This window comes from Antedon bifida, chromosome 6 (genome assembly GCF_963402885.1).
Source record: "Antedon bifida chromosome 6, ecAntBifi1.1, whole genome shotgun sequence".
NCBI classification, from domain to species: domain Eukaryota; kingdom Metazoa; phylum Echinodermata; class Crinoidea; order Comatulida; family Antedonidae; genus Antedon; species Antedon bifida.
In genome coordinates, this window is record NC_136231.1 from 17,911,128 (window position 1) to 17,923,350 (window position 12,223).

Consider the following 12,223-nt stretch of genomic DNA (forward strand, 5'->3'; position numbering starts at 1 on the left):
ACCCATTGGCTGGCAGCCAATTTGACTATTTTTTTGCTTTAAATTACAGTTTTTTAGGTAAATACATTTGTTTTTTCGATCCAATTTTTGGTCAAAGTGGATAACAATTAGGTGACATTAAAATGGCGTATTCAACAAAAAAATTATTTGTCACATTGAGATTATAAATAAATTTCTAAAAAAGAACCGTTAAACTGCTCAGTTCCGTTTCTTATAAAAATTTGTAAATTTAAAATGTGGTAAACACTTCATTTGTGACATATTTCTTTTAGGTATTAACTGTGAAATATGTGCAAACGGTACTTATGGTAATGCATTGGCTGGAACTGCAGATGACTGCATGGATTGCCCTTGCGGGGAACCAAAAGCGTTTGATTCACGCTGCGAAGAAATAGAGGGCGTTGTCACATGTTTGAGTTGTCTGCCAGGGCATGTGGGACCACTGTGTGATTCGTAAGTTATTCAAGACCTGCAATAAAAGTTACATAAACTCAAACCTCTTTCTCACAACTGTATGAATTCCATCTGAAGTGGTGAAACAAGAAATAACATTTTAATTTATTTCTTTCTTAATTTTTAGTAGTCTTTGAGAACAGTTCCTATATACACTGTATTCAAAGCTGGTAACATTGTTACTGATGTTTTATGTTTCTTTTCCTTTCTGTTAAGCTCTGTCTACACTATCAAACTAGATTGACAAACATTTTGATGTGCCCATATATGGACATGATGATGTCATATCACTACCATATTTAGATATATCACTACCAAATTTAAACAATCTGTGCATCTATTGGTTTTATACAGTACAACATGTCCTTTCATAAAGTAGGGAAAGCTCAATGAATTTGCTATAAGCAGATAATAATGTGCCCATATATGGACATGATGATGTCATATCACTACCATATTTGGGTATATCACCACCATATTTAAACAGTGTAATCAGTGCATCTATTGGTTTTTATACAGTACAACATGTCCTTTTACAAAGTAGGGAAAGCTCAATGAATTTAGTATAAGCAGATAATAAAGTTAGTAAAGGTCTATACATATACAGGCAATGAATTGGAAATTTAGTAATATCCCAAACAAATAAATTTATCATTGGATTCAGATTAAAAATAGGTTATTGATGTTATAAAAATAATTACACCATTTTCTTTTCTTTCTTATCTAGTTGTGACCTCTTCTATTTTGGAGAGCCAGAACTAGAAGAAGGATTTTGCGAAGAATGCAATTGTAGTGGAAATGCATTGGAGTGTGACATAAGGTCAGGTCAGTGTATAGAATGCCAATTTCGAAGCACTGGATTTAACTGCGAACGTTGTGAGAACACAACCTATGGAGATTCAAGCATGCAGAATTGTGATGGTAGGTAGATAATTATGAATGTTGATAATCTGTATTATTTATGGAGACAGTAATGGTTTAATGGTAAGGACTTGGACTAGTATGTCAGAGGCATAGGTTCGAGACCGGTCTGTGCCATACATTGCTTGTATCCTTAGACAAGAAGCTATACTCCATTTAGATGGAACCTAAAGCTGTTGGTCATGCGTACATAATATGCAGATGCGCGCAATAAAGAACTAGTCAAAAAGATAATATTATCGTCTCCTGGTGTGCTCGTCATACAGTAGGGGCTGCTTAGGGTACATAGAGAGCCTTAATTTGCATTTTCAAGTTAAACTGGGTTAAATTCAATTCTTATTAGAAAATGTATATTAGACATCTTTTAGTATAAATATACAACTGTAATTTTTTTAGATTGTAACTGTCATGTTCTCGGCTCGTTAAACCCTATCTGCAATCATCGCTCTGGCCAGTGTCCTTGCAAGTATGGTGTTGGAACTCTCACTTGTTCTCAATGCCTAGAAAACTTTTACGGTTTTGGTTTGATTGATGGATGCATTGATTGCGATTGCCATGAACTTGGTTCGACCTCGTTGCAATGTAACGAACAAGGGCTGTGCACTTGCTTTGGTGGAGCTGTTGGGGACAAATGTGATGTATGTTCTATGGGATATTTTGGCCTTCCGGAACAATCATGTGAATGTGAGTAAATTAATTTCAGTTAATTCATTTCACTCGGCTTCCAAAATACCAGTGGTCATTCTTGACCAATTTTTCGATTAGCGAAAGTTATTTGTTGGCTCCTTTTCACATAATGTACTGTATGTATATGTGAATAAAGTAGAATGTATTGAATGTATAGATAAACATTGATTTCATTAAAACAGTAAAGTGTATTCAAATGTAGTATTATATTTAATTTAAAAAAAACAATTTTTTTAAAGTATATTCATCATACTGAAATTATACAATTTTTGCAGCTTGTGTTTGTGACTCTGTTGGCACAGTTGGAGGATCTGCTGCTATCTGTGACATCATCGATGGACAATGTCCTTGCCAACCAGGTGTTGGAAATCGTGTCTGTGATCGTTGTCTTCCAACCTGGATCAATTTTGGACCTACAGGATGTGATAGTAAGAACCTTTGTTTGCTTTTTTCTTTCCTTATAATTTTCATTGATTCAATTGGAGAATTTACTAAAACTTATTTTTATATTTCTTATCAGCTTCTGTGGTTTAGCAATTCAGCTTTATATAGTCATATGAATGATGATATGAAGCATTTTAGATTGTAAAACTTTGCCATCATTTGACTGTTCAAAATTGAATCATCTAAAAACAATCATAAGGAAGCATTAATAGGATCCTGAATTCATTTACAACCTTTTTTCAACAATTCCTGGGTTAGTTGCCCTGGGTGTAGTTGTACAGATGGTGTAGTTTCCCTGGGTGTAGTTGTCCAGGTGGTGTAATTGCCCTGGGTATAGTTGTCCAGGTGGTGTAGTTGCCCTGAGTGTAGTTGTCCATGTGTTGTAATTGCCCTGGGTGTAGTTGTACAGATGGTGTAGTTGCCCTGGGTGTAGTTGTTCAGGTGGTGTAATTGCCCTGGGTGTAGTTGTTCAGATGGTGTAGTTGCCCTGGGTGTAGTTGTTCAGGTGGTGTAATTGCCCTGGGTGTGGTTGTACAGATGGTGTAGTTTCCCTGGGTGTAGTTGTACATGTGGTGTAGTTGAACAGGTGGTGTAGTTGCCCTGGGTCTAGTTGTACAGGTGGTCTAGTTGCCCTGGGTCTAGTTGTACAGGTGGTGTAGTTGCCCTGGGTCTAGTTGTACAGGTGGTGTAGTTGCCCTGAGTGTAGTTGTACAGGTGGTGTAGTTGCCCTGGGTCTAGTTGTACAGGTGGTGGAATTTATCCTTGGTTGTAGTAATTGTTTTCAAGTTTTCTTAGCTATCACTGTTTTTACCTTTTTCCAACAGAATGTGATCAATGTGTTGATACTCTATATGCATCACTTCTTAACCTGGATGAAGTCTGGTTAGAGCTATGGTCAGTTGCCATACTTCTAGGAGAGTTACAAGATCTGGACAGAGAGCTACAGCCATTGTCTGTAGTGGTTAACGACACAGCATACATGCTATCACAAACAATCCAGGCTTATGATCAGTTAAAACTGGATATTGAGAGTATAGATGAGGATGCTTACAGAGCAGAGGTTAATCAACTTAATTTAGAGGTATGTATGAACAGAATATAATACTGAAATTTAGATTAATGTATCTTGTTTTGATATTTTCCAAATTTTATTCTAAACAGTGAAAACATTTTCCTCTGGTTTTGATTAATATATTGATGTAGTTCATTGATTGTAAACAATTACATTTATTCTAAACAGTTCTCCCAGAGCAGGTTTGCCAGCAAGATTTGCCAGACTAAGGCTCTAACCGGTATTAAAAATGGTCTAAGAAAATTATACTTAACTAGTAGTGTAAATTAGGCCTACATAAAAAACATAGACCAAGAGCAATCAAAGGCTATATGTTGTCAAAATACAATACTTTTTTTGTAATTTGTAGATTTGTTACATCTTTAGTACAGTATATCAATACTTTGGTACTTTGCTTAATTTGCCAGAACTGATTTCTATATTAGGAGAACACTGATAAGTATGGTCTGAAATGCAACATACAGAATTAATTTTGTTTTTTGAAGGCAGTTTCAGAAACCTAATAACAAACATGTTAATCAGGCCACAAACTTAATTTTAGCATTTTATGCACATACATTTAATCATTTTTTTTTTTGGATGTAATGTTTTTTTTTCTAGGCTGAAAATAATTTAGCAGCAGCTTTAGCACTTGAAGGAATTCTTACAGTAAAATTGGAAGAAGTTCAACTACTTAAGGAAGAATCTGAACAGCTTTACAAAGATTCCCTGTCGACAGATCAGCTTCTTGATAACTATATAGCAATGATGGAATTGTGGAATGACACAAGTTATGAATACTATGCCGATGCACTGCTGCAGGCTGATGTCATTAGCAGTGTGTCATTCATAGAAGATCAAGTATTAGTTGCCATGGAACTAGAACTCAGTCAGAATACATCAGTTTTAGCGGCCAACTTTTTTGGTCGCTCAACTGCACAAGTAAGAAACAAATTTACTTAATCGCGCATTTCATAAGTTTAAAAAGTCGTATAGAGTTCCCATATAAAATTGATAATTATTTAAGAATTGACTACCCTAAAAGAAAAATGCAAGAAGTATCCTCTATTCTTCAAACATTGTTTGTCAAACTAATTTGCACAATTTCCTTCCAAAAGATATCTAGTCTAGTCTGTTTTTTATGGAATAATATACTACAGTTATGTGACATTAAGTAATTTAGTTTTCATACAGTATTGAACAAATGTTTGTATTTATACTTACATTAAAGCTTATATTTAAAGATTATTATTTAATAATTTGTGTTTTTTTTCTTTAGGGACAACGTGTGAATACATTGCAATCATCTATTCGTAGTACAGATGCAACTCTAAGGGGAATACAGGCAACTGTGGATGAGACTCATGGTATTTTGGATGGTGTTGATGTCACTCTCGGACAAGTTGATAATATATTAAACTCAACTGAGGTATGAATGCAAACATTCAACATACAAGCATAAAGCTCTGTCTACACTATCAAACTTTATTTGGGCATATCCCTACCATATTTGGGTACATCACACTTTTTTTGTCAAACTAGATTGATAGTGTAGTTTTAGGAAGAAGTTTAAGTGTATGCATAGATTAAGAAAGAGCACTTATCACACACAAATAGAATGAAATATTGAGATGTGCTTACCAAATTGAAAAATGTTGTTTACCTTTATTTTTTTCCCTGAATCTTATATAATCCAAATTGTACCCTCGATATGTTCAATCTCATGATTTTCATTCCTCTCACAAATCATTTATTTCATGTTTCCGCACTAAATAGTGGACACACTTTTAAATCTTTATTTATTTTTATACCTGATTATAAACTGTTGATGCATTCCATTTTCATTTAAATTGAATTAAAATGATTTTGTTTCAGTACCAAATAAGATATTCAGATAGCATTGTAGAAAGCATTATAATGACGTTATCACTTGTAGACGGATCATTAAACAGCGCAGTTACATCATTGAGTGCTGGTGATTCTGACTTGGTGGCAATCTCTTTGATAAGGGATGGCGCACCAACTGGATTTACAGGAATCCCTATTGATCAAAGTATAAATCAATATTGTAAGCAATATCAATCATTTTCGCAATTTTTGAAAGCACACCTACAATAGCCTAGATCTTGTATTGGCCAATATTATTGTTTGTTAGCCATACTCATTTTAAGCCATCCTTGACTAGTTTCAGTTGACATATGCATTGCCTTTGAGTGGGAGAGACCAGCAATTTATGTGCTTCGTATATATTTTTTTATTCATTGTACTTTTTAGTAATATTAAATAATTAGAATGAATGAACAATGATTATTGTTTGATTTCTATAGAAATACAACTTTAAATCTCATTTACATGAGTTTGTTCATAAAGTGGACAGAGCTTAGGCATTGTATTTTGTGAAATAATGTTAAAGTTCAGATGTACGTGTTCCACTGAAAAACAATTTTAGTACTATAAATATTTTTTCCATTTTATTTGGCCCTCAATTAGTTTTATTTTTATTAATTTATTTTTATTTTATGTCTTTAGGCACATGTGGCCAAGGATTACTAAAAGTAAATTAATCACTGTACTATCAGATAGGTGGTAATCCCTCTGATACAGGGGCTATTTTGGTAACCCCCTACTTGTCTCGAATTATGAACTGAGTTCTTTAAAGTGCTATAGTTTCTTTAGGGGTGTCTTTCATTTTGTAGCCCGTGTTTTGATATTCCTTCTGTGTTCTATACTTAAAAGTCATTATTAAAACTTTCGTCTCTAGCAATTAATGGATGGACATCTGCAATGGTTGCAACCGAATTTGCACTCGGTGACCTTCAAGATCGGCAAACAACAACTGAACAGTTTGTCCTTTTGGCTGAAAACACTGCATTTACGTTAGCAAACACGGCACAAGATACGGTCACGTATGTTATGAATTTTTTAATACTCATTAGGCTGAACCGCAAAGAGCCCATAACACAATTGATCTCCTGTTAATCTAAAACGTGTAGCATTTCGAAAGGCAGTGTGGGGTATGGAATATGAGCCAATGAGAGCCATCATTTTATGCCAATGAAGTAGCGCACTCTCAATATTTTAGAAACTTAAGGCCCTATATATACTATGAGAGGAGATAAGATGATTTTTGGAATTTGGAATATTTTCACCCAGGGCTCATGCACACATTTTGTATTCTCATATGAACTAATTATGAATTAATAATAATAGTTTAGCTTTCTAGTCTGGTGAGGGTGCTGTCAATTGACGTCAGCCAGTGTGACCTTATAACTCTGTACTTCTGATAGAGTAGTTAAAAAAATGGCAGACAGGAGATTCGTATGCTATAAGTTCGTTACTTAAATGAACAAAGGGACCCCTTTGGAAACAAGCCTCTGGGCTTAAAGGGCCATCCCCTGCTTTCCATGCTTATTTTCTTGTCTAGTCTTGTATTTTTATATTTAATGTTTCTCTTTTTATTTCATTTACATTATACTGTTTTATTTATTTGTACTGTATTTGGAAAGCAATAAATATTACTTACTTACTTAAAGAGTATTTTTCTCAGATTTACTATATACCATTGAATGTTTACACTAAATTGATGTTTTCTGTAGGGTTTTTTCAGCTGCACAAGCTACTGGCCAGGAGGCAGTTGATGTTATTGATTATTATGAGGCAGTTGTGGTAACCATTGACCAAGCTCAAGTGGTTATTCAGAACGCTAATGATACAATTGATGCTACCAACGCATTCCTTGCTGAGGTGTCCATTGAGTCTCTGGCAGCACAAGCAAATTCGTCTAAGTTTCTGAGTAGATCAACTCTGGATGTTGTTGAATTGAGAGAGACAGATGTAGAAGGTGAGTTTAAATAGTAACGATGTTGTGGTTAACAAGTTTATCTTCTAATCCCAGGATCTGGTGTCGTTATTTCGTTATATATATGTACATACCTGGCGGTATTGTTACCTAACAACCATTTTTACAAGTATAAATAATGTCAAAATTTAGGCTGGCCCAAATCCAAAATCATAGTAATGACTTTTAATTATCTGGCCTCCCTCAGCCATAGTCATTTATTAAAGATGGAAACAGGCAGTTAACTGACTACAGGTTTACTTTAGAACAATATACAGTAGGTGTGTTATAAAACAAATGAATGTATTGTATTTGTTGAATGAAGAGAATATGTTCATTCATTGAAAGCCTGACTATCCTATTCACTAATTTCTAATGTCAACTCATGATAATATTCTTCACTTACCATTCCTATCAAGTTCAAGTTTTCTTTATTGTGTTTTCAGAAACAGGTATAAAAACATAATTGGTTGCTGGTCATAAAACAGAATATCACCTTTATATACTTTCATTATGTATTAGTGTATAGTATCAGTATAATCACACAAAGCATTTGGTACACACAAGAGATAATAATATGATGTTTTCATTTTTATTCTCTTAGCTTTGAATAATTCATTAACTCAGGCAGAAAATGCTGTCGAAGATTCAGAAGCTCTGTGGGCAATTATAGAAGCTGACACTGCCACTCTTCAAACATCTGCAACTTCTTTGGCTCTCCTTGCAGCAGGTAAAGGTTACAGATTCATAGTCGCATAACAACTAAATATTATTTAGGTTTTATTCTGTTCTGTTATACTTTTATTTCAAAAGAGAATGAATGGAAATGTGGCTATTGACCAAGGTCCCTGACACACTCCATTCTCAATGCTGTATCTCTCTGTATGACAATATTTGAAATTAAGCACCCTTAATTTCATACTAAATGTTTTTTTCTGCCACTAAATTAAAATTTAGATCCCATTTCATCATATTATATATTAACTATTAATGTTATAGAAGTCCAGGGTTGGAAAAGACTATATTTATCTTCATTTCACTACATCCGTAATATTTGGGCGAATTTCCGTAATAATTACGGATGCTCCGAACTTTGAAAAAACAGTGTTTAATTGCTTCTTTCTGCAAATTTCGATGGTGGTTGTACAGTTTATAGTGGATAAATGAAAATGAATTTTGGAAATTGTGGTTTTACTGACTTATTTAGCATTTATTTCAAAATAATACAATTTAATGTTTTGCTCAATATATTTATAGCAGCTGCAGCTTTACATTTTTTTTCTAAATTGTTTTAATTATTAATTGATAATAATTAATTTGTATTAATTGCTAGAATTTAATACATTACCGGAAGTACCTTCGTCGGGGACCTCCTCTGCCTTAAAATGTTATCCTATTGTTTTTCGCTTGTGTTTTACCTTCGGAAAAAACAGGCCTGATACGATCTGTTTGCTACTATGTAGCCCGATATAGAGTGTCATTTCTATTTATCGTGAATTTTACGCGCGAGAGTACCATTTCCGGCCATCTAGGGGTGTCATTTAACAAAAATTCCTGTGGCGCAAATACTCAGTAGCTACGGCTCTCTGAGGAATCTTGGGCAACCCCCCTTAAAATCGTCCTGCGACCGCCCCTGATTTGTCTAGGCAGAAAAGAGTGAAATAATTTCACTCTTCCCTGGTCTAGGTAATAGGTAAATTCCATAATGCAGCATATCATGTGTAGCCTGTATCATGGAAGGTTAGGTTATGTCTATATAATACAATCATATATGAAACACATGAGATGCTGTATCACAAAATTTGCCTACTGGACGAATTTTGATACATTGAGAATAGGCTGCCTCTGATATTGTTTTTTTGATTCATTTCCTAAGATCCTATGATACAGCCTGCAATAAACGCTGGGATCACAGATGCAGTAGAAGCAAGTACGACCTCAAACACAGTAATGGACAACTCTGCTGTGCTTGATCAAGCTGTTCTGGCAAACGAGCAAGAAATAGCCGTTGTACAAGAATCCATTGCAAATTCTACCATGCTGCTGAATGAAATTCCAATTGTTGGTGAGTGAATCATGTTTTCATTGAAATGTTGACTCCAAATTTGTATTGCTATTATTGATTATAAAATTCTCTGATGAAGGGCTTGTGAAGGGCTAGTGTTGCCGAAAGCTCTGCTAATTTTTCTGGCTATTTTCTTTTTTTTATTTGTATCTCCATTGAGATCCAGCCACTAATACCCACAGCATTGTCATTTTTGTCAGTAATTTGATACACCTTGCCAACATTATAAATTCTAATTTAGCAAAACTTTAGTTTTCATTTTGACATGGGTAGTAAGCATAATTATAGTAGAGTTATGTCTCTAACTCAAGTCAATTTAACATTTGCAATTATTTAAAATATCTAGATATGTTTATCATTTTGTGCTTTTTATTTTATTTAAAGTGGTGTTTCTTGATAAACCCTGCTTAAATTTTGTCTGTTTATGAGACCTGCTCATTCTCTCAGATCATACTGTACGATGTTTTGTTTGTTAGCTTGGTGTAGCTAAGTTTTTCCCTGGCCTTTCGACATCCCAGCCTCAATTCCCAACTTAACCCTACCTTCTGTTTAGACTTAGATATTTACCTGGTAAGTTGGCTTCAGAGACAAATTTGGTGGGTAGGGTAGGTCACCAACATACCCAGGTAAAAAACTAAGCCTGTTTGACACTGACACCCTGCCTTCCAAGACATGTCTTTGGGATTGATAAAGAATTTTGTTTGCAGTATTTTATTTACTGTTCTTTTTCTTTTATATACTGGTACCACAGCTCTTAATAAATATTTTTTTCTTCTATATTTCATTTGGTGTTGCTTATCTATGTTGTTGTCTGTTTCTATGGTTGCTCAGCTGATGGTAAATATAATTTGTTATGTGATTATTGTTTGTTTTGCTAGTAATTTAACTGTTTTGTGAAGTAAAATATTTGTTTATCTAAACTGTTGTTCTTAATTGTAAACGATTTAATTTAAAAATGTCGATTTTTAATAACAAATTATTTCAATTATATTGTGATTATTTTAGTTTAGTCATAGTTATTTGTAGTCCTGAGTGTTCATGCCTTACACCTCAAAATAAAATGATTTTTAATATTGTTAATTTATTCAATTCTATTTCTTTTGATGAAATTAGTTGGGCAGATTGAGACCGACATTGATGACTTGTATTTCACGGTGAATCAGCTTGAATTGTTAAGAAACGAAACTGCTGATCAACGTGTCGTAGTTACAGACAGACTTGCACTTTTACAACAGAAACTTCTGTTGGCTCAAGAGGCGGTGGCAGATTCAAAACAACCTGTGCGTTTTGCACCAGACAGCTCTCTTAGTATTGCGCGAGTTCCAACAGCGCAAATGCTTTTTAATGAACTCAGGATGGATCTGAAGACAGATTTGAGAGATAGTCTGGCATTTTTTCTTGAGAACAGGGAGACAGGTGCTCTTTTTGCCATTGAGGTTGTCACGAGTCATGTACTATTCAAATTTAATGTAAATCAGGATATGGTAACAATAGAAAGTCCAATCGATGTCTGCTGTGGCGAGTGGTATCATATAATTGCAACAAGGTATCCTAATTTGTTTTACATTTAAGAATAGACTGGTGTTTCTTATTTTTCTTTATTGCCAAAAACCTATACTTTCTGAGAATTTTCCCAACCAAATGGCATGCTCTAATTCTATGATTTTGTTTGGCCAACATATAAAACAAAGTTTATGTACTTATTGTACCAAAATATATTGTTCACTAAAAGAAAAAAAAATGTTTTGCATAATGAAGCATAATATTTTTATAATAATTAAAGTTATATAGCCAAATAAAATACTGTAAGCAAAACAGAATGTGTTTAAAAATAAATATTTATTTTTACTTCTTTCAGATATGGAAATGAGGGAGTGCTTACTGTAGAGAGATTGTCAACAGGAGGAGCATCTACAGATGTCCGTGCCAGCGTCATTACCTACGATAAATACATCAACTTCCACACGACTCCGCTGTATTACGTTGGTGGAATACCAGCTGAATATCAGGTAAGGAGCGTTATCATTGGAAATTCACAATATGTAATGGCACTGGGGCTTGGTATTGACATGCTTCCTTACTATTCTCTGAGTCCTGGGTACAAATCCTCTTCTTAAGTGAGATATTCCCCTTTAATTTTAAGTATTTCCCTTCAATAAATATATAAGAATTTCCCAAATCGAATTTACTCAAAAGGTCATTATGTCAACACAGAACTCCTCAACTGAAAGGAACTAGTTGCGCGATAGCGCTTATGTTAACAATTTGAACAACTGAATTGTAGTAGTATAGGAACCAGTATGCACGAGCGCTTTTACGGTAACATCGAACTGATCCCTACTAGTCGCGGTTACCCATACCATACACGTGACTCTATTTGAAGTTATCAGTTCCGGAAAAAAATAGAAAAGTGAAAGCAACTAAGCTTACGTCAACATTTTTTGTGCCTGTCAGTTGCTTATGTCGACACAGTTGAGTGAAGTTGAGTTCCATGTCGACATAAGGGCACCTTTACATCCTAAATTTTTTTTTAGATTTGATTTCTTTTTATTTTTTATACCATGTGATATATACCTAGTTTAAGCTATGGTCACACTGACTTATTTGTTACTTTTTATTATTTTTCCTATTTCCTTCCTTTTTTATTAAATAGTTTATCTTCTATACATTAATTTAATATAGTGTACCATATATTAATTTGTTTTTTTGTTTTTGTTTTCAAACACTAACAGTTAACACAAACTCTGACTTTTACTGGAACGGT

General features: G+C 34.2%; 1 protein-coding gene across 1 annotated transcript in view; it reads left to right on the top strand.

Moving 5' to 3' along the window:
* LOC144844421 (laminin subunit alpha-1-like) overlaps positions 1-12,223 on the top strand; it is a 40,961-nt gene that overhangs the window by 16,321 nt on the left and 12,417 nt on the right. Inside the window, exons 19-33 of the mRNA XM_078701321.1 lie at positions 273-453; positions 1,181-1,374; positions 1,771-2,058; positions 2,337-2,489; positions 3,330-3,586; positions 4,178-4,498; positions 4,836-4,985; positions 5,432-5,624; positions 6,318-6,462; positions 7,153-7,397; positions 7,999-8,124; positions 9,271-9,459; positions 10,573-11,005; positions 11,318-11,468; positions 12,192-12,221. Of these exons, the coding sequence (XP_078557447.1) occupies positions 273-453; positions 1,181-1,374; positions 1,771-2,058; positions 2,337-2,489; positions 3,330-3,586; positions 4,178-4,498; positions 4,836-4,985; positions 5,432-5,624; positions 6,318-6,462; positions 7,153-7,397; positions 7,999-8,124; positions 9,271-9,459; positions 10,573-11,005; positions 11,318-11,468; positions 12,192-12,221 (3,056 nt within the window). The remainder of the gene's footprint in view (positions 1-272; positions 454-1,180; positions 1,375-1,770; positions 2,059-2,336; positions 2,490-3,329; positions 3,587-4,177; positions 4,499-4,835; positions 4,986-5,431; positions 5,625-6,317; positions 6,463-7,152; positions 7,398-7,998; positions 8,125-9,270; positions 9,460-10,572; positions 11,006-11,317; positions 11,469-12,191; positions 12,222-12,223) is intronic.